The sequence below is a fragment of the Telmatherina bonti genome (genome assembly GCF_933228915.1).
Source record: "Telmatherina bonti genome assembly, chromosome: 4".
Taxonomy (NCBI): Eukaryota; Metazoa; Chordata; class Actinopteri; order Atheriniformes; family Telmatherinidae; genus Telmatherina; species Telmatherina bonti.
This window is the reverse complement of record NC_136622.1, coordinates 11620921-11643941: the sequence shown is the minus strand read 5'-3', so window position 1 is coordinate 11643941 and position 23021 is coordinate 11620921. Positions and strand designations below refer to the sequence as shown.

Here is a 23021-nt window from a genome sequence, read left to right as displayed (position 1 = left end):
GCTCTACATCAAGAGGAACTGGATGATGTGGCTTGGAAACCTGCAAACCATGCCTCCTGGAGGCCTCCCTGGGGAGGTGTTCCAGGCACATCCCTGCGGGAGGAGACCCCACAGAAGACCCAGGACACCCAGGATGGATTATATCTCTTGGCTGGTCAGGGAACGCCTTGGAGGAGCTGGCTAATGTAGGGGGGAAGAAGAAAGTTTGGGCTTCCCTGTTTAGGTTGCTGCCCTGTGACCCCACCCATAACGGTTAGGGTTTGGGTTAAAACGCTATGGGTTTAGTCCGCATTAATCACAAGTATGTTGGGAGTTTTTTTTTGTTTTTTTTTCAAGCTTTGTATTTTATGGGTGCTCCTGAAAAAGATCATCTCTGTACTTCTTTTAGATGCCGCGGGTTGTTTTCCTGTTTCCTTATAGGTGCAGCAGCTGCTTGGTTGTTTTTTCTGTTTTGATTAAACAGCTGACACCGTGGCCATCTATCTGTTGTTTCCTTCTCTTTATGCCGTTTTCCTCTAATGTTGTGAATTCTGTGTGATTGAGGCAGACAAAGCAAACCAAAAAACTTCTCAGGATTTTGTGCTTTTCCACCTTGTTGACATTAATTTTGATCTTGTGAGGAACTTAGAAGGAAATAACATATATGGCAGCTGTGTTGGCAAAACCAAGGAATTTTACTCATGTAAATAGCTTTATTTTGTTTTTCAAGAGGGTAGGTCATTTTTGACCTGGAGGACAAGGGATGTCTGGAGAATGTGATGACAGGAAAGCAGGAAAATGTATGAAACACAGTCGTAGTTTATGATTTGTTAGCAGAAGCAAATATAGTTAAATCTAATTAAACAAACACACTGTCATACACACACACACACACATCTGACTAATGAGGGTTTCAAAAAGATAAATAAAGGCTTTGCCATAAACACAGTGAATCAAATCCAGATTTTATTATGCACAGATGTTTACTATTTACATGGTAATGTGAGGTTGTGAACATGGGAGTCAAATCCTGAACATGTGGGAAGAAACAGCACAAAAGCTACAAAGTAAAATCCTCCAACATGTGTTCAAATCCTGAAACAGGAAAAGCAATTTAAATATACAATCGGACAAAATTAATCAAAAATGTTTCCATACGGGATTTCAGACCTTGAAGAAGATGATCACCGGATCTGAAAAACAAAGAAAACCAAGTGACTTCACACGAACCAAACCGATCAGTTACAATTTTATCTCTGATTCTCAGTCATTTAACTCAATGTTAGAGGAATCACTGAACAGCAACGACCCTGACGAGAACTAGTCAGTCCTTATTGGTCCTTATTTGTTGATTTTGTTTCCCCTAGAAATAAAAGAAACAACTGTACCTTGATGTTAAAGCAGTGCATATCTATCCAGTGCAACATCGCCAACAATGTGCCTTGGAGGGCAGGTTTTCCAGCAAATCCTGCCCTCCAACTGCGTCAACAGATTGGACTTCTTGAGAAAAAGTTTTTATTGTGTCTGAAGACTAATTACAAATCTTGTTTAGTTTAATGTTGGAGCTGGAGGGTGTTTAGGAAATTTGAGCTCCATTTTTAGGATTACTACAAAGTGTTTTCTTAAGTCTTATAGAAAGCAACGATATCCCCTGTGTGGACTGTTACTGACCGAGGAATGAAGAGGAGACAGAAATACTTGGACAGTAACACAATTTGTATAACTCGGTTTTGCCAGGCACCACATTGGAATTAAAATTAAACAATGATGTACATGATGCACTTTTAGGTTTAAAAAGCGACCCTTCATTATGTCTGGATTACAGACATTTAAAACTAATGGTTGTGAAGAGCTAATGGTGTATAGCATGATGTCTCAGACCATCTCTCTCGTGTTTATCAGCCGGTCCGGCTGCTTGTTCATGCACCTTCATGTCAATCACCGACTCCTCTCTCCTCTTACAACCACTCAGCTCTCTCTCTCTCTCTATTAAAGGTCCCAGGAAGTGAGAAATGACAACATCTGAAGACGAGCGTGATCCGACGATACGTTTAAACAGAACTGGTGAAGAAGTGGTGGCATTAAAAATAGGGCAGAACCAGATTGACATCGTCTTTGTAGTTCCACATTGCAGAACTCCGAAAGTGCTTAAGAGGGAACTGTTTGACTCTGAGCTAGCTCTTCTTCAACGGCAAGTATAAACATTAGAACTTACTTCAACACTAGTGATGCTGTTTAGCTCAGTGTGTTTTCTCTTCACGCGTTGGTTTGCAGACAAAGTGAGGGGGTAAAAGATAGAGGGAGGTGAGGCTCATCACACACTTTGTTTTGGACTACAGACAGAGCACAACAGCAAGCCCCTGTAGTGAAAACATTTCGCTTTTGGCTCCTCTAAGTCATTAGCTGCCAAAGACGTCTTTGAAACACCTCCAAAATGCGCCCATCCAACATGCAGTGAAATGCACTTTGACTGAAGACACTCCAACGCACCTACCGGGCCAAATCGCCCCCCACATTTCACAGTACCGAAAGATGAGGCAAAATGCTCCAAAACGCACGGGGTTCTCTGCTACAACAATGCCTGGCAGCCAATGACTCATGCAGGAGCTTGAACAAAATCTTCTATAAAAACTTTAAAAAATGCAACTATTTTTAATCAATAATATCTTATTTTAGATGTGCAAAACATAAAAGAATTAACATTATAACAGATAAAATGTTAATTAGCAATACTTTGTGGAGAATCCAGAATGCCTGAAGTCTGGAGCAAACCCCGAATTCTCCAGTTAAATATCTAAAACTAATGCTTGGTCAAATGTTTGTTTTTTTCTCATTCATGACAGTCACTATGTCAGATTAACAGACATGGTGTCATAAATTTGTTTGGTGTCCTGTGTTGGAAAGTGGCTACACTGCAAGGATGGCCCCCGATCGTGGCGTGGTGTTGAGCGCCTTCCAAGAGGAGGCAGGACAAGCAGCTGTCAATCAATCATGGCAACAGAAACTCTTTGGGTGACGGTGATGGTGGAGAGAGCAAAGGAAAACAAAGGAAATGGTGGACTGGAGAGGGCTTTATGGCTTTTCTATCCCGCAAACAGACCTTGGGTAACAAAGTTCTTAACATGTTTTAAACACTGCAATGTTATCTAATGCTAGCTTGTATTCAATGTGACCATAAACATTAGGGGTGATGATATGCTTCTGTTTTGCTTCGATTTAAATTGCGATTCTCACAATTCTTCGATGTTGCTGATTTTTGTAGAATGAAAACTTAGAAAATGTATAAAACCTTTTTTTTTGCTCATCATTTATCTTGATTTTAGTCAGGAAAAAACAACACAGTAGCCAGACCCTCATTCTGCTGCTGTAATGCTCAAGAAGACAAGTTAAAAGATCAATAAAAACAATAAAAATGAAATAATTTTTATAATGGATTTTTTTTCTATCTATTTGAAAAAAATTTTTTTGATTTTTTAACAAAAGGTTAAAAAACTGAAAATCCAGATCTTCGATTTTTTTAAATTAGATTTTCCCACCCCTATTAGTTATCAGCGAGACTATTAACCAGGCTGGTAAAGTAATAATGATTTGGGTATATGCCCATAATTTCACTGTAATTTGTTTCACAGCGACCATTAAAGCATATGTTCCTTTCATTTCTGGCAACCTCTGAAGTGATAGAGTAATCATTTACATACTAATGTCAACAATTATGTACACAGAGCAGTCTCTTGTCTTATAGGCAGAAGGGACCTTGTCTTCCTATTGGTCAACATATAGGAACACGCCATATGAGAAAAAACAAATCTGATGCGCCAGACTTCCTGCGTTGTGGTTGTAAAGCTTTTCAGACGCCAGATCGTCAGTCTTTTCTTATGTCACAAGGGTAAAGATGCTTGTTCTGCAATCAAGGAACCCATAAGTCCCATAAGCGAACGTTTTTCTGCGACATGTCTGCTCAGATTGTGTAGTCTGATCCAGGCCTCAGAGTAACAACAGACCAAAGAAAGGAAAAAAAAAAAAAAAAAAACTCAATGCATCATAGTAACACATGGCATTGGCCTATTTTTCAGTAATCTTCACCCTCTGACACCTCTTCCTCTGCAGTCTCAAGCCAAGTCAGCCACTGCTTCCACTGAAATGACTAAACTATGTCTTATTCAATAAGAATCAGTTTTACTAGGTCTTTACTTTTTAATCTATTTTTTTTAACTTTGGAAATGAATACTGTCCCAGACTAAGAGGAAACCTGAGTAAGAAAAAGGAAACTCAAGTAAAGCCGAATTAGTCTTTCAGCTCACTATGTGTAGCGGCCGATTGTTCTCACAGTTTTCAACCTTCATGCTCAGACGTTCTGCAAGAGAAACTGGTCGAACAAAATACTTTTTACAACAGCCCACTGTCGGAGGAAAGCCATTACGCTGGGATGCACTTGCAAGAAAAAGGATCAAACCCAGCTGTGAACAGATCATTATCATTTCAATGCTTGCTCTCGTTTATCAAAGCAAAATAATATAATTCGTGCAACGATATACATTGACTGAACTCAGATTAAAATAAAATAAAGAATGTATGGGGTAGTCAGATTTCAAAGCAGGTCTATACAGGAATATTTTGGCAGCTCAATCCAAAAACAATTCCCCCAAGGTAATCCGTCATAGCCTTTTTTACATGGCTGAAATACTAACTAAGGTAATTAATGCGTTGCTTTCTCAAGTGGTCTTTTCAAACTACATAAAAGTCAAACACTGGAAATTATGTTTATAATATAACAAAAAATTCCAAAGTATCATTTCAGGCCAAGGTAAACTTTAAGTCATCCTCATCTTGTTGTTGACCTTGACCCTTTTAATACAGAATTTCTCATCTCTCTGCATATTTCATAGTTTTTCTTTAAATCCCAGAACAACACAGGGCTGCGTTCATCACTCATTGTACTAAAATAAATTGTTTAAAATGTAAGTAACTTATAGCTGTAAATCATAATTATTAGACATAATTTCAGAGTAATTTGAAATACACATACATGGATAAATATATAGACATATTTTTGCCATTTTAATCCTCCAGATGGCTCTATATCTTAAATTTATTGCCAGTTTTACAACTGACCGACGTGTTTGCTTTCCTTTTACTTTGCAAAGCTTTAATTTTCTCCTCTCTCTTCGAGGTTTTTTTTTTTTTTGCACCCGAGGGAGAACATGTGTCTGTACAGCTGCTAAACACTGAAATGTGTTCATCACTGAAACTAGCCTTTAGATATTTGCTGCCCAACACTTTCTTTTTTAACTGAAACAGCTGTGTGGGTCAATCATAAAGCTGTGGAAAAAAAGAAAGTAGAGCATTTATATGGAAAAGTTTAAAATAAGAGGTGACCTGCATTGTGCTAAACAGTCCGCTGACAGTTACAACGTGCGCTAAATGTTGGACTTGTGGATAATGATGTGGATGGATCCCTCAGAACCCTATAATATAATTTTCTCATCCAGTTAATCTCTGCCAACACATACACATATTTATGTTACTTATTTATTTATTTTTGTTTAGTCTGTTATGGGATGGGCGGAAGGGGGGGGGGGTTTCTATGTGTCCTTGGCATGTGTGTGTGTGGGACAGAGAACGTATGAAAATGTGTTTCCTAAATTGTTTTGAGTGTGTGACAACTTGTTTTTTTTTTTTTTTTTAACTTTTAAATGTTTTTGTCCTGGAGAGCACTTTGTACTACGTGTTGCATGAAAAGTGCTTTATAAATAAAGTTTGATATACAGTGAAGCTCCTTTGACATCTTACAAACATACGATTTTTGTCTTTCATTCTTTATTTCCTTTTAAAGTTTGAGAAAAAAAAAAAAAACATCCCTTTTTCTTTCATTCTGTGATACATTTGCTGGGAATAATTTACTCCGTAAAACATACTAAAATAATGTCAAATACTGACTCATTAAGCATTAAATGCAGCTAGTTGTTCTCACCGTATATTTATCCCATTTCTTCTCAGGATCATACGGCTCCCAGCGACTTGCAGGAAAGATGTGCTTGTTCTTCTCGTACCAACTCCTCAGCACCACTTTACCTGCATGAGACTTAAGCAAAAACAAGGCAGCATCATTATAAACCTATTTGCTGCTGTTGCAGGGCAGTTTCCACCCTGGGGGTCTTCTCTTATTACTACAACTGACTACTACAAAGCGCTGTGGAAAATGTTAAACAAAGAAAGCAATGATTTCCAAATCTCTTCTTTTTCCCCAAATAAACAAACAACAAAATTAGAGGGTGAAACAGACTACTTACTACTTAAAATGATGATATTTGCTCAGCAATGCATTTAAAAACCGACATGATTATCCACAGGAAAACACTGCTTATTCTACTGGGAAAAAAATATGGGTTTGTGATATTTTATGTACATTTTACACAGCATCCTCTCTTGTTTCGAGTTGGTGTTATAAATCAAACCGAATCAAGTTTCAGAAACTGCACACAGTAATATTTAAAAAGGAAAACGTTTCTGTCAATTGAAAAGGTTAAGCTCAAGTTTTTCCTGGTCATCAGAGGCTTCTTTTGATAAAGCTTTGTATGTCACGAACAACACTGATGTTTTACAGGAGAGGCTCGAGTAAACAAAGCACAGCCTGTCTAATGTGATTAAAAGGAGTGTTTTCATCCTTTGAAATCTGGCTTTCTTTCCGGCTATAAAACATGAATGATGGCACCGCAGCTTCAAACTGTTACGCCATCTTCCCCACTAATCTCTGAAAAAAATTCAGCAAGAAACACAAGTGTTTCGTTTGTCACGACATCCATTGTTCATGGTCCGAAAGATCAATGAAAAAATGAGTGAAAACAAACCGCGCGTAAACAGTTTACACAGATGGTGCACTGGTGAAGCTCAGCTTGTAGATCATGGAGAAACATGATAATAAGTAAGTTACAGAAGTGATGTACCATGGTGGACCAGCTCTTCCCCAATGGTGGGCAGCTCGCCAACAATTCTGTTCATAACTTTTATGGAAAGAACTTTTCAGGACTGCCGAAGTGTTGACGGGGTCCGGTTTGGTGCATCAGGATTGAGTCTCTGCGTTTTGCGGATGATGTGCTTCTGTTGGCTTCATCGAGATGTAATATCCAACTTTCACTTGAACAATCTGCAACTAAGTGTAAAGCGGCTGGAATGAGAAGCAGCACCTCCAAAGTTCACCTCTTTGTGAACTTTTTCTCTCTTCAAGAAAAATGGCCTCCATTGCAACAAGCATGTTGAGCAAAAGTGCATAATACTTTTGTCTGTGCTGATTTTTACTTGAAATTTTGTAGTTATATTTTCATTGAATATCTTATAAACACATTAAATAGTTTCTTAGATAAATATAACTATATTTTACCACAATATTTAAAAGTTTAAGCAATGTCCTCCGTAGTGGACATTTGTAGTTACACATTTTTTTTCCTGGTAGTCAGGAGGATATCTTGGGATCTTGCTCACAAGGGACGGTCGAATGGATCGGGAGACCGACAGGTGGCCTAGTGGAGAAGGTCAGCTGATCTATGCTCCTACCTTCATCTATGGTCACAAGCTGTGGGTAGTGACCGATGGAACCAGATTATGGATACAAGAAGATGAGATCCTTTTACTTTGTAGGGTGGCTGAGGGTTCGCTAGGCGATAGGGCGAGGAGCTCGGTCATCTGGGAGGGGCTCAGATTAAAACTTCCTTGGCATAGCTAGGAGCCAGAATAGGTGGCTCCTGGATGCTTCAGACACGCGTCTCTGGGAAAAGGGCCCGGAGAAGACTCAAGACAAGCTGGAGGGACTGCGTCTAAGCAGGCCTGGGAACACTTTGGCTTTCCTCTGGGGAGCTTGAGCAAGTGGTGAGGAGGATCTCTCTGTGACCCAATCCTGGGCGCCCATCATTACCCACATCCAGACAATCCATCTTATATAAAAGTATTGGAATTCGTTGAGAAGGAGGTAAAAAACAAAAATCTTTTGACAAACAAGAAAACTGCGTTTGCACATCTGTTGTTGCTAATCCACTGCACATGGAAGAAAAACCCAAAACCCTGCCGAAACGGGAAATTGAATCAGTCCCGCGGGATGGTTCAGCACACCAACATCAGACAAATCCAATCTGGATCAAGCTGAAGAGACGTCACAAGAAATTAAGGCTGACATTCAGCTTAAAGTCTGACACAACATATAAATCCAATCATTTCAAACGGCGAATGATTTAGTAAACCTCACCTCATCTTTCTCCACGGTGGCGTCATTCACCAGTCGGATATCATCATGGACGTCAAAGCTGAACAGAGGACCTGCGGGGGAGGATGGACTGTGCAAAATAAACTACAGCAGTACAATGAAGCAATAATAAATTAAAGATGGCATTTCTTCTTGTTTTTATGAAACAGAATGAAATAAACTAATTTCATTTAAGTCAATATTAGATGAATCAGGAAAGAGTTGGAGCACACTTTGATTTTTCTTCATATATTTAGAGAAAACAAACACATGAAAATAAACAGGAGTGGTTATTTTGGCAAACTTATTGTCCTCAAACCTAAAAACTCCAAACATGGCTTTTGTTTTAACCGAGCGGCACACATGGCTCCAATGCAAAATGATTCTTCCTTTCCTTGTTTAGAGTTCAAATCTGTTTTAGTAGGCAAAAATTTCCCAAAACCCTGAAGGATTCGATTAAATAATTGTAATATGATAACTTGTTTACCATAGTTACACACAGATAGGAGCAAAACATCAGAGTGTTTTTCTTATTTACTGCATAAACAACCAGTTCAGTGTTTAAAAAGCTCCTTTCAGACATGCAGACCCTCCTACAGCTTTGTACCCGACGTAGATACAAGAACTGCTTTAATTAGCTTTATTCAACACCCAACCAGCAGTAAAAGATTGTTTTTGGTTGCTTTTTAAATATAATAGTTTTATTTCTTTTCTACCTAATATAATTTGTTTTTGTCCTAATAGATGCATGTGGTTATGAGAGTGTATTGTATTCATTTAAAAAAAAAAAAAAAAAAGATTTTTTTGTGGATATATATATATATATATATATATATATATATATATATATATATATATATATATATATATTTTTTTTTTTTTTTTTTTTTTTTTTTTTTTTTTCTTTTCTTTTTTTGCAATAATGAAATTATATTTACAAAAAACAAAAGATAACTTACCAGATTTTCCTCTGGCTTTGGTCACAATAAAGTCATAAAAACTGTGGTGCTAAAAGAAACAAGGAAATAAAGAGAGTTTATTCTGGATAATAACAAAATACCTATAATTTTACTTTATTAGCCATTTATAGTGACAGACCGCATGTGAAGAACACACAGAAAGAAGTTAAATATTATTGCATCGCAGCAGGCTGTGAGATGTCACATGGTGAGGAAAGATAAACAGTCTAGTGCTACAACCACACTAATTATCTAGAGAAATAAAAACATTTCCGGGATGTATTTGCAAATGAAACAAGGTGTGATCTCCTGCAACACTTGACATTATGTGAGGTGAACCGAGCAAAGGGCAGGAACTTGGCTGGTTGTCACAGCACTCACATGTGGGATTATCAGATCTTCTTTGATGTACATCAGCTGCTCCACTCCGGCAGACCTGAACGGGAAAGAAATGACTTCCTGTAAAAACACTGCAACAGTGTGTCAAAAACACTCCAAGTGCTTTCATTTCCAGTTTAAAGTTTAGACTTTAGGTGGTCTAACAGGGAAGGATGATGGCAAAGGTAAAAGATGAATCACAATTTTCTTTTTTTTCCCACCAAACAATTTTGCATTTAAAAAAACAAAACAAACAAAAAACACCTGAACCGTTGAACACTTTACCACAGTGGTAAAACCCCAATTCATTTTTTCATTTATTAATGGTGCAAGTTTACAGTTGAAACAAATTGCAATAAAAATAAAAAAAATAAAAACATCAACAAAAAAAACAACAAACAAACAAAAAAAAACCCCAAATACATTTAAAAAAAAAAAAACAACCTCAGAAGAGTTCCTCAATGTATAAACAAATAAAAAAGTCGTAAGTCAACACATTCAGGTACTGAAGCCGAGCAGATTAAACTGAACTGGGACTGAATGCCAATTTCACACTTTCCCACTGCACTCAAACGGCAGACATCAGCGAGTGTTAGAGGCTGTTCTAACAAGTCATAAAAGGACTAAAGACATATGCAAGGGAGCGGTAAGGATCAGCTTAGGGAATATAAAAGAGAAAACATGTTTCCCTAAAGCTCATTTTTGTCAACTCCCAATTTGTCTGTTTGGTACCCAGCCTTATAAGAATGTATTAAAGTGGATGACTTGTAATGTCTGGATGACCAGATATGACTTAAACCCTTTACAGCTTTTACAAGTCTAATGTCTGACAAGTCTAACTCACCTGAGCTCACTGAAATCCTTCCTGAGGACTTCCAGGGCCCTTTGCAGAAAGTTCTGGATGGTGTTACCCTTCTTCATCTGCAGGGGGAAATTTAAAACAAAAAACTTTACAACTATATCAAAAACACAAAGAGAGAACTGAGTGTGTTCAAAGCTGCTTCACGGTATCCAGAGAATTAATATGCTGTGTTAGCGTGCAGCGTGCGCGCTGGGTCACGGTTTACCTTGACAGTTTTCCGATGTCCAGAGCCATCCCAGTAACTGAATGTGATCTCAATCTCCTCGTCTAGAAACCAAAACAAACTCTTCTAATGAGACTGTTATCATACAGTAATCTGCTCCCTGAAGTATGTCTTTAATAACTGCAGTGCAATTTTAGAAACAGCAGGATCCCAAGGCATTTCTCGAGGCATTAACAGCATTTCAAAATCTCTTGGTTTGCATAAACACAAGCTTTAAAGATCAGCCGTCTTGCCGATTGAGTCAGAGAAAACACAGCCAAATGCCAAGAAGAAAAAATGGGTCTGATATCAATCAATAGCAGAAGCCTAACAGACTGGCCATAACACATGGATATAAAAAGAGGCCCAACTTTAACATAAAAAAATGAATAAGAGTGCATGTTGTCAGTGTGGTGCCTTCTGTTGATGACAGAATCCTGGGACTCACTCTTTATCTTCTCCTGCTTCAGCTCCCACTCCTGCCTGAGCTCCTCTCGGAGACGGTTCTCCTCCTCCTGAAAACAAAAACCAACCATAACCAATGTTGTCGTAAGCTATAAATGCCATGTGAGACTGGGCAGCTTCTCCACATGGCAGCCACCGTTTCAGCAGTCTTCTCTACTCATCTTAAGCCCGTAAACTTCAAATACACAGCTGACAGAGAAATTACAAGCTAGCTAGTAAATGTGTAAGTGATAAACTATGTTATTAGTCTCCACCTGCACAAACTGCTGCTTGCATTACTGTTGTTCTGCAGCTTGCCCGAAGCTGAACACATGCTCAACTGCAGCAAGCACAACAAACTTTGATCTCACCTCTCGGTCTCGATCGGGAAGGAAACTGGTGTCCACATCTGGATTCTTCCCCAATTTTTTCTTCTTAACTGGAGAAACTACGAGAAACATGAAGACATCATGGGACGTGCTGTAACATGTCAGTTAAAAAAAAACCAAAAAAAACGGGACTAGCTGTAACTAGCATCATTTAGCCGAGGTTCATGTTCAGACTTTTCCAGGATCAGCTTTATACTTATTGTGAAGGATATTGTTCAGCTGTTGTATTATATCTCTAAATAAACACCGTTTCTATCGCAATGTGCAACATGACCACACGTGTGACCTCTCTTATCATACAGAACACACAGAAAAATGTTTCCACTAAAATCGCGTGTCGCTTTGCAGGAGTTTGTGTGCCGCCGCTGGCATGTGCATCGCATTGAGCCGCATTTCAATGAGCTGTGGAAATAAATCAAGTAGGCTCCCATTGTTGGAAGAAACAGACTTTAAATAACAACATGTCTTTACTTGTTATATGTCTGAGTGTTAAATAACACACAAGGACTTTTTTTTTTTTTTTTTTTTTAAATGAGCTCGTCCTCAGTAGCTGCCATGTCTTATTTTGTTATGTTCTTTGTGTGTGTAATTTGTGTGGGAAACATCAAGGTGAGGAGCTCAAGGAGAGAGTTGCTGGCACATATTTAAGTCTGAGAAAGGGGCTGGTGAAGATTAAAATATGGGCCTGGGTGTCGCACTCCCGTCGATGGTGATCAGCGCCAGAGCTGATGAACACCCACGACTGCTGCTTAGTGGTTAGATATCTTCCATTTTTTCTCTTTGGACTCATAAGTGTGACGTTAACTGATGTTAATGTGGGTTTTTTTTGTTTTACTCTGGTAAAAACGTAGATATTTTTGTATCCCATGTACTGTACACGTACCATGTTCGTACTCTGTATCAATAAAACTGATCCAATATGTTGCATCCTCATGGAAATTTAAAAAAAATACTAGAAGATGCTAAAACAAGCAGTGCAATTTAGAGATTATTGAATCGGTTTTATCACTGGGAGTTAAGAAACTAAATTTTTACAGATCCTATTTAATGAACCTGAATTTGGCTTTATCTCGGCAAAGAAGCTGATTTTGGGCATAAAGATCCTTTCTCACAGCTGTGAGCTTAATCCACCAAAAAAAAACACATTTTATCCACCTTATTTATGAAGACTGACAGTTTTCAAGCTTCATGTTTACAGGACGACATCACACAGTTAAATGCAGGGAAGGAGATCCTGGAAAACAGTTTGAGAAAGCTACATTTTCAAAACCCACAATTCAAAAGTTTAAATGCCTCTGGAGCGCAGAAACATGTGATGCTTGTTTACCAGGGGTTCACAAGCGCGTGCATGGGACTGTGGCATTGTATGCTATTCATTCATTAAGACGAAGTACCGAAGTCCCCCATATGTCCAGCCCATTATATTTAGAGGAGGATGACCCACCCACACCACTGGGTCTCACTTTGTTGCCTTTACAAGAGCTCCAAGCCCCTGAGAGTGTGAAATTCATGCGCGAAGAGGGGTGGGCATGGAGGAGTTGAGACAAGAGGAACAAATGGCAGTGGAGTTTGAAAGACATGTCATCATCCAATCATTAAGAACGGTCTGCTTTAAAACAACTGGACGCTGTTTTTGTTTTTTGTTTTTTTTTGGTCCTGTCGGTTCTACAGATGACTGATTTTTTATTTTTTATTTTTAAGAGCATTTAATTCATTAACTGCGATCAGGATATGAAGGGGATTTTAATTAATGCAGTAAAAACATGGAAAACATCTGCTTTTAAAACACTCAGTTGTCACATCCAGCGTTCTGGTCGAAACTCCTTTCCTTTACTTGTAATTTGTGTTTAAAAATTTGGTGAAAGTATAAGCAAGCTTCCAAAACTTGGATGCACAAAAACAAAAAAATAGTCATACAAAACCACAAGACTAATCACATCATCATGAACATAATCAGAAAAATATTAAAAGCAAAGAAACCCGACCAGATTTCAAGTCTTGGTGTTTATAAGAGTAATGGGAGATGACACATGCTGGAACCAGTCTGTCACAGACATGTGTCCGCCTTCTGGATTTTCCATTTAAATCCAGTTCTGCAGAATAATCTACCAGCGAATCTACCAAATCTGACAGCTTGAGTCACCACAAACGTCTGTACAAAAAGGATTTGCGGATGGTTCCAGAGCAGAAGCTCAAACCAGACCATTAAACACTCACAGTCCAGCTCTTCCTCTTGAGAATCATCTTCTTCCTCTTCATCCTCATCCTCAGGATTGAACGATAAACTAGCTATTTTTCTCTTCTGTTCCTCTTTTCTCTTCTTCTCTTTTTGCTTCTCAAGCTTGCTGTGAAGAGAGAAAACAATAAAAATCGGGACGTAGCCAGGAATGTATGTTGTGTCAAACAGCAGCGACGAAGCTGAGCATCAATCTCAATCTCTCTGTCAACATCTGCTGACAAACAGCTTCAAAGCTCGAAGCTTTGGAACGTTTCCAGGAAAATTCGAGGCAAACATGACCAGAGGGGTTTCGTCGCTCGTTTTGAAATTTGTCAACACATTTTCAGAAGTACACCGCATTAGCTGGAGTTTGTTTGCTTCAAAGGCATTTTAGCTGCTGTAAATCAACACAAAGTAATCTAAATATACAGAATCATTCATCATGTTAGAAGCAAAACTAAAAAAAGAGGTATGTCTCAAGACTACTGCACAGTAGAAATACAACAGAGCTCAAGTTTTACAATGTAACAAGAGAAACTCTTCAATCTTCATACTTCAAAGTAGAGCTGCCACGATTAGTCAATCAGTTGACTATTTTGATGGTCAACGACTAATTTAATAAATCGATTCATCGTTTTTTGTTTCCCTTCAAAACTCCTGTCGTACCTCCACTGCCTTTCTGTCCTTGACAAATGTGCAGTTGTGGCATTCGGGGTCATTAGTCACTATTCGCCAAACCCTACATCAAAGTTACTTGTAAACTAGAAAAGCACTCGGGGAGAGCAAACCTCCACCAAGAGCCACAGTTCTGCCCATATTATAAATATTTGTTTTCTTCCTATGAAGAAAATTCCAAAGGCACCCTATTTTTTTTTCATATTCTGGACTATAGTATCCAAATGATTCCTTTAGCTGGATCAGTCTTTGATATATAGTCCTGTATTTTTTTCCTCAGTGATCCGACCATTTCTGTTGAAGTTACGTGAACAGATGTTGAAGATGGCCCAATGTCACAATGTTAAAGGATCCTTTAAAAAGTTCCTGGATTCAAACGATGATCCAGATCGTCACCGAAATTAAATCAGTTCTTCCTTTACACATTTCCAACAACTCCTGAAAATTTGTCCATAACTTTTAGAGTTATCTTGAACACAAACAAACAAACAGATAAACGCCAGTAAAAACACAGCCTCCTTGGCGGAGGTAATGACAGCAGGAATAAAAAATATACAGGTAACTCTCACTACTTGGCTGGTACGCGATCTAAGGCGACAGTGTAAACACTTTGCAAAAATATCTCAGTGACCACACAACAAAACTTTATGGGGAGTATTGCTACCATCAGCACGCTCTTTGGGTGATCAATCAGGAACTCTGGAGATTTCTAGCCATTCGAGAAGGTTTTTAATCCAGCCGTTAAGTGCAGAGTTTTTTTTTTTTACGGGAACTTCTTATGTGAATTCCACCGCGCTACATTCATGATTTATTACATTTTGTGATTAAAAGATGTGAATTAGTGTTAGTGGACCTCCATATAGAAGCTTGATGTGAACTATGATGACTGCCTTTTGGTCTCTCGACCAATAAGATGCTCAGATTTCTTCTTTTTTTGTTTTTGTGACATCCAATCCAAGTAGCTAAAGATTAGCGTGAGTTGAAATAGTTATCTTCCAGTGTCAAAAACAAAGTAATAAAGTACAAACAAGCAATACAAAAATCAAGCAGGTCCAACAGTCCATCCCTTGGGAGAGTGAGATATGTGATGTAGCCCTCTGTCCTGTTTAAGACAGAAACTGTTTCCAATAGTGGCACAAGTGACTGAAGAGGTGATGGGGAAAAAAAAAAAAAGTAAAACTGTAAATAGTTTGGGTTGTGTTTATTATGTTTGAATGTTTGGGGTCTTTTTCTCCTGATAGCCAAGGCCAGAGAGAAACATATTTAAAATTTTTTTAAAAAAGCCTTGATCTGTGTCTTTGTGGGCTGCACGGTGTCTTTATTATCCAATCCAAAAAATTTAAGATTTGAAACCAAAAATGATTTTTGAGAGCAAAAAAAAAAAAAAGGGAGGAATCAAAATTTTTTTGTAGAGATAGAAACAAATTAGGTTCCAATTAAAAAATATATATATTTGAGAAAGCATACTTCTTTTTTTTTTTGCTCTAAAAAAATCATTTTTGGTTTTAAATCAATTTTTTTGGATTGGATAATAAAGACACAAATTTCTTTCCATACAATAGCCATTTTGTTTTGATACTTATTTAACTATTGATCCATCCATGTGGCATCATTTTAGAATGCATATTATGATTGTCCAAGTTGTCCTGAAAAAAAAAGACGTTCATTACTCGACTGTGCATGAAAGGGGTTGAGATCATACATGCAGCAATAGACAGAGAGGTCAGGCGGGAAAAAATAGCAATAAATGGCATTGTACTTGAAGGGTAAATGTTCAGAAAAACACTTACATTGCAAAGACACACATGGCATGTTTGCCAACCAAAAGTATCCAAAGATCACACCTTGTAATGATGTTTAAATGCCTTATTTTAAAACTGCAATCACACGAAGAACCTGACTTCTAGGGATTTAACAATAAAAGCATCAGTGGGATTAATGCAGGAAGGCCTGGCTCACAGATGGTTTTTGTTTTTCCTGAATAGGTGTTGCCAAAGTTAATGCACTAATAATGATCAGTAAAAAAAAATCATTCATGCAAATTCCTTTTAACCAGGTAAAGGGCATTTTTAATGCAAGATTAATGAGCATGACTTCAGGAAATGGTGAAGAAATAATGCTGGATAATACTTGTGTTTATATGTTTGTTTCTAGATTAAATAATGTGTGTAAAGGGGTTATATGTGTGTGTGTGTGTTTGTGTGAAAAGTAATTTGTCCTCAGATAACCGTGGTGTTTTGTTCTATAACAGCAGGTATGTTACCGCTTACGGGAGTATTATAAACATCCTAAATATCCGGTTATGGCACATTTAGACACAGCTAAACAGATACATTGTGCGTTAACTTGGGACATTAGATATGCTGAATTCTGAATGACCGACAGACCTAAATTTTATTCCTCTTGTTTCTGTAACAGAACGGTAAAAACGTCTGCGTCTAAACATGTGAAAGTCAATGCATTTATGAAACTTAAGTTTTTACTGCATTTGACAAAAATTTCCCAACTTCTTTGGGATTATTTCTATATTTAGACTCATCTGTCTGGTTCTGCTAAAAGATAATAGAGTATATTCAAATTACTTTATCTTAATGCAATATTAATATTGGATAACATGATTACTCTGATGCATTACTATTATTATTAGGGGTGGGAAAATTTAATTGAAAAATCGAATATCGGGATTTTTTGCTTCACATTTTAATAGATTTTTTTTGTTAAAAAAATAGTTTTTTTCCCCCCAAATAAATAAAAATAATCTATTATACATTTGTTGTAATTTTCGTTGTTTTATTGATCTTTTTACTTGTCATCTTGGGCATTACAGCAGCAGAATGATGGTCTGACTACTGTGTTGTTTTTCCCAATGGAAATAAAGAAAAATGACGAGCAAAAAAAAGTTTTATACACTTTTTTTGCTTTTAATCTCCAAAAATAAGCAATATCGAAGAATTGTGAAAATCGCAATTTAAATCGAATCGGCACCCAAAAAAAATCAGAATCGACTTGGGACAAAAGCATATCGTCACAACCCTAATTATTATTACAAACTAAAACGTGGTCTAACAGATAAGAGTCGAGAAATATGGGGGATTAACAGTGGTTTCAGAAACAAAAAAAGTAGAAACTGTGACTAGACAGATGATCCAAATGCCTTTCCTGTAGTAACACTGTAATAAACAACATTATGTGACATATGATCAGTTTTGAGTTAAACCAACTCATTTAGATGTTTTATATATACATTGTTATTGATCATTGTAACGAATCAATTTTAAGAATTTTTTTTCAATGAAACTGATTCAATAAACTGTGTCATTGTTTCTGTTCAGGCTGTTATCATCACCAGCTCTGCATTGGACTGAATTCCTGCAACAAGCAGGTGCAGCAAATGGATGGATTCAGGAATACTTAAGGGTTTGGCGGCCTCTTGAGGAGGAAGTAAGTGCAGGTTGGGAGCCACTTAGCCATGGATCTCCAAATCCAGTCCTCGAAGGCCCTGCAGGTATTGGATCTGTCCCCGCTGCAACACGCCTGATTGCAATGATTGGGTCATTAGCAGACTTGTGAAGAACTTGACAACAGGCAGTGGAGACAGGTTTACTTGAATCAGGGGCAGATTCAATACCTGCAGAATACTGGCCCTTGAGGACCGGATTTGGAGATACTGGCACTAAACCATCCATTATGTCAGCCTTCAGCACCGACCACATTACACAGATCATCAGTGAAAAAGTGATTCAGCTGCATTTACCAAAGATGTGTTAATGTTACATATTTCTACAAGTAGTAGGTGTTTCACTGTGGAGACAACCTGAAATGATTAAATCAATAAGACATATATTGCAAGAGCCATCTCCAAAGTGTTGGGAAGGATAAAAAGTACTAAATATCTACCCCAGAAACAGAAGAACAGGGTGCTTCAGGACTTGCTGAGCAATCCTCAAACCTGAGTCTTGTTTGAAAAACTTAATATTTGGTCATAACATCACTTGGTTTAATGGTGTTTAGTGGCCAAACTGAAACTATTGACCAGAACAGAAAAGTGGAGCATGTGGGGGCAAGTGGACAGGGAGCTGAATGCTTTTAAAAGAACAGACGTGGGTCAAATTAAAATGTATTATCTCACAGCTGGAGTTCTTTGGACTGCTCCTTCTTGGCCAGCTGTTTCTCTCTCTCCTTCACAAGCGCTTCCTGCTTGGCCTTCATGTCATTTAGTGTCACCAGACCTGATTGAGACATTCAAAAGCAAATAATCAACATACATGAATGAATGAATAAATAAATAACTGAATTAAAGTTTGCACTTTAAAAGACTTACCAACAGTGCTGGACTTCAACTCCGCCTCCACTGCATCGTAATGAGCTGAAAATTTCTTGTCAATGTTGGACTTGACCATGTTGTCCTGCAAGATCACACAGAGATATTTTTAATGCACGCCTGGAAGCATACAGCTGTGCTATGAAAAATATTCAGATATAAACATAAATAGGATAAAAGTTGATATTTATTTGTTTACATTACATTACTTTGCAGGATATAAATCAATCCTCTGTCTTTATCAGCTCTTAAAATAAAGTAAACACTTTCAGCTGAGCAACAACAAAACTTTCATTTCCTTACAAAAACAAGCCCAACATGCTGTTATCGGCATGTAGAACAACGATGAAGTGAAGATATACTAAAAGCTAAATGTACTTTATTTGTCATCCAAAGCTCTAAGCGGCTCCATAATAAATATGGTAGTTTTGGCAAATCACTTTTATATAAAAAAAAAACAGCAAAGAATTAAACAATTTACACACATGAAAATTTTAAAATACCACTGATCTATGTGGGTTTATAAATGGCTGACTCTTATTACTTAGAACTCAGGAGGGACAATGAAAGTTCATAATGTCGCTGTTGTTTTCCATCACATAGGATGCAGGATGTAAAAAAACATTATAGGTATAATACTGCTGAACGGTAAAACTCATGTTCTTATATTGTGTGTCAGGTTGTGTGAAATGTAACAATAAATCTTAACTCAAAAACTTGGATGTAGGGCTTGGCGATATGACCTTTTAGTAATATCCCGATATTTTTATGCCATGTCACGATATACGATATATATCTCGATATTTACCTCAGCCTTGAATTAATGCTTTGGTGCATACAATCACATCAGTAAGATGATTTTGTGTCTCCATTAAAACATAATTGCTCATACTGCATTAAGATATGCTGATTTTAAACATTCATGCCAAAAAGATGAAATTGTAACGAAGCAAACTGATCAAAACCGTATTTATTGAACAGTTAAAGCAGTGGCACAAACATGTCATTTTAAAGCAAAATAAAGTGCCTTTGCATGATGTAATAAATGCAACGTATGAAAATAGGTGCTCTAGGGGGGACTTTTCAAATGAACTATTATAAGGCTTTGCTTTATAGATACGTTTTTGAGTTGTCGTGTATTTTTTTTTTTTTTTTTTAAATCGCAGAGTTTAGCGTATAAATCAGTCTTATAATACAGGCAGAATGTCCCCGTATCGTCTCCAATAAACGGCTTCAGCCAGTTTTTAATTCAGGATTTGATTCCCACTGCTTTCTGTACTTTCTAGAGACGTGACGAGCTAGATAAATATGCTTGTGTCACACACACAGTGGATGAGGTGAGTAAGTGACAGAAGTTGTGAATGTAATCAAATATAATGAATTATTTTTGCGTGACGTGAAAAACTTTGCAATTTACATCCCACTCTGTGATCCAGAGCGGGATCAGTGGCGGATTTGGCTGTTCATTATGACTGTAGGTGGAGTCGTGCAGGTGTCCTCTCTGCTCCTCTGACTGGCTGCAGCTGCAGCCGGAGCGACTGAGCGCTTTAGGACGGGGAGAGACTCTCGCTCTGACAATAACTTTACAATATGCACTTTAAAGTCAGTCGCCAAAACACCAGGAAAATCTCCAATAACTCCTGTAAAAGTTGCTAGATTTGTCGCTTTTCACAAGAAGTCGCCAGATTTAGCAAGAAAGTGGCTACACGCTGCCTCTCATGACGTAGCACGTAGCTCACGTTATGTACGTAACTAGGTGCGCTTGCTTTAACTCTAACTTTAACAAAGCGGTGCAGAGTCGAGGAGGAGTGAGAAAACCCCGCCCACAGCTAAAAACAACTGCGTGACAACAGGATACTCGAATATGACGAATATAGGCATTTTCTATATTCGCACAGGGGACTAGCAACTATATATCGAGCATATTCGATATATCGCCCAGCCCTACCTGGATGCCTCTCATAAACATAGATACTGGTCACTAATCCGTCCAGATGTGGAGCTAGCAAAATGTGGATTTTGGTCAAATCAGTTGTTCATGTGTGATGCAGCTGGAAGAGACAGCTATAGAAACTGACATGTCCACAGTTATACTTGGATTGCTAAAAACAGTCACTTCCTTAGATCCTCATTCGCACCTTATTTATTGTTAAACTGCACATTGTTCATGTATTTTATAGATAATTTTTTTAATACTTTGTCCTTTTTTCTCTCAGATTACTTCTTTCTCTTTGTATATTTTATTGTTTTTAATGTATGGCAAGCCTGGCACAACAATGTCCTGCGACTTAATGGTTCTAATCCTATCTTATATTATACAGTTGTGCTCATATTTATTCATACCCTTTCATTAAAGAAGGAAAAAAACAGCTGCCTGTAAAATAAGCTGAAATTGACTAAAGCAATAATAAATAAAAATTTTATGAAAACATGACATTATTTTCTAATTCTGGTTCAATAGAAATATTTTTTTGAAGCAAACATATAAGATAATTGATTACATGTTACATCACTCATAAACTAATATTTTGTTGAAAAATCCTTTAATGTTTCCGCTACAGTCAGGTGTTTTCTGTTCCTCTCAGTCAGACTTCTGCACCTGTTGACAAGTATTTTGTCCCACTGTTCAACAGAAAAGTGCTCTAATTTGTCCAGGACCAATTTGTTTGTTTGTTTTTTTTTTCTTTCAACTCAATTAAATGGAAAAAAACAAACAAAAAGAAAAACAAAAAAATAAAAACAGTGTCTTATATTACTAAATTATATTTTTGCAAATTTTAGTTATTGTTCATTTATTAAGCCTCCAGTTCTTCGAGCAACTGTTGCAATTTCAACCTTTTCTTTAATGAAAGGGTAAAAATACATGAGTACAACTGTATTATCTTCCAGTTGCTGTCCATATCTGTGAAGGAGCTGAGGAAATTTCTCCTGAGACCAGTAAAAAAAAACAAAAAAAAAACACCACCAATGCTCCTTCTGAAAACTGCAGAACATAGACTCATTGTTTTGACTGACTGTTGTTATTGTGATGAATCAAGTGCACAGTTAACAGTTTATTAATGATTTTCAAAGTTCTTTCCAGAAATATGTCTGCAACATTATTATTTTTTCCACACGTAGGCCTACAATTATTATGCAATGCTTACTACGTTGATTTCTTTTTTGTCATATTCGTATTAATATTCTTTTGTGTAATTTGTTTGTTTTCCTTTTTCATATTAAGCTCACGCGCTACACAAAACGTCCTTTGCAGACACGTATTTTTATTTATTTAACTGATTTTATAAATATACGTGAGTACATTATTTTCAAAGTACAAAGAGGAGGTTAACTCCCGTTAATGACAAGTTATAAGTAAGCAGGGTAAGGTTTAAGGTGAAAAAGTTACAAACCTCTGCAATCTTCTGCTTCAGTTGTTCCAGCTGCTCTCTTTCTTTCTCTCGTTTCTTCATCAGCTGCATCGCTCTGCCGGCCTCGCTCGCCGCTCCTTTGTACTGCGCCATGCTGACTCTTAACTTTCTAAGCTTCCACGAAATAAATACTGAAACAGAAGCTGCAAGAATAAAGAATAGTTTCTTAAACCAACTACAGATTTTTCCAGAACTGCGAAGACAGCTCCCACTCCACCATAACAATAAAAATGGCGGCTGCGAAACGCATCCTGGGTAATTACGTATTACGTGATACCTTCAATTGCCTTAGAATACATCGGACTTTTGGATACTTGTGGATATTGTAATGTAAATATATACTTTATTAATGTGAATGCCATGGGGGCATTCACATTATTGAGATCCTGTTCGGCCATTTTTATTATTATTCTGCCAAACTTTGCCGCGCTACTCCTCCTGTGCCGTTCAGGTCACTTCAATCGTTCTCATCTCAAACCCTGCAGCTCCCTCTGGAGATGTGTGCAACTTTTGTTGTTTCAAATCTGTGTAGTTTTTGAGATATGTAGCATTTTGTAAAAGATTAATTTAGCCTTGTGATTGGATGAAATTTCTTCCAACCAAATGCTGATTTGACTGAGTCGTCGGTTTTTGCATAATGAGCTGAAAACTGCTTCGACAGGGTTTCAGAGCTCTGCACCGGTTTGCAGTGTCGGTGCCTGTCTCCATTGTCCTTTTTGCAAAATGTTTGAAATGATACTCCTCCTACACGTTTTGCCTCACTTCAACCATTCAAACGTCAAACTATTCAGCTCATTCAGGAGATTTGTGCTCTGACTTTTGGTCTTTGGAACATTTAAACTTTTCAAGTCATTCAAGCGTTTGTAAATTTTTTAAATCTGTTCTTGTGATTGGACAAAACAGAAAATGCAGCTCAGCGATCAGTCCATTTTCTGCACCGGTACACAGGTA

At 37.5% G+C, this 23021-nt stretch overlaps 1 protein-coding gene across 1 annotated transcript; it reads right to left on the bottom strand.

Annotated features, from left to right (window-relative positions):
• Positions 1 to 937: 937 nt before the first annotated feature.
• fam50a (family with sequence similarity 50 member A) lies at positions 938 to 22282 on the bottom strand. Its single transcript, XM_079239437.1, has 14 exons — positions 22053 to 22282; positions 18661 to 18745; positions 18469 to 18568; positions 13664 to 13791; positions 11429 to 11505; positions 11062 to 11128; positions 10617 to 10678; positions 10394 to 10470; positions 9553 to 9607; positions 9172 to 9220; positions 8216 to 8286; positions 5951 to 6061; positions 1150 to 1172; positions 938 to 1074 (listed from the first exon to the last, which is right to left on the bottom strand). Exons 1-13 carry the CDS (start codon positions 22161 to 22163, stop codon positions 1164 to 1166), a joined length of 1002 nt encoding a protein of 333 aa, XP_079095563.1. The 5' UTR covers positions 22164 to 22282; the 3' UTR covers positions 938 to 1074; positions 1150 to 1163.
• Positions 22283 to 23021: the final 739 nt, after the last annotated feature.

What these genes read in the sequence shown, in the direction of transcription:
- fam50a (XM_079239437.1), bottom strand. Translation starts at nt 22,163, where the DNA reads ATGGCGCAGTACAAAGGAGCGGCGAGCGAGGCCGGCAGAGCGATGCAG. An exon ending in TCAAGAGGAAGAGCTGGACT is followed by an intron (nt 11,506 to 13,663) that starts GTGAGTGTTTAA and finishes TGTTTCTCGTAG; the next exon opens with TTTCTCCAGTTAAGAAGAAA. An exon ending in CAAAGCCAGAGGAAAATCTG is followed by an intron (nt 8,287 to 9,171) that starts GTAAGTTATCTT and finishes CCTCCCCCGCAG; the next exon opens with GTCCTCTGTTCAGCTTTGAC.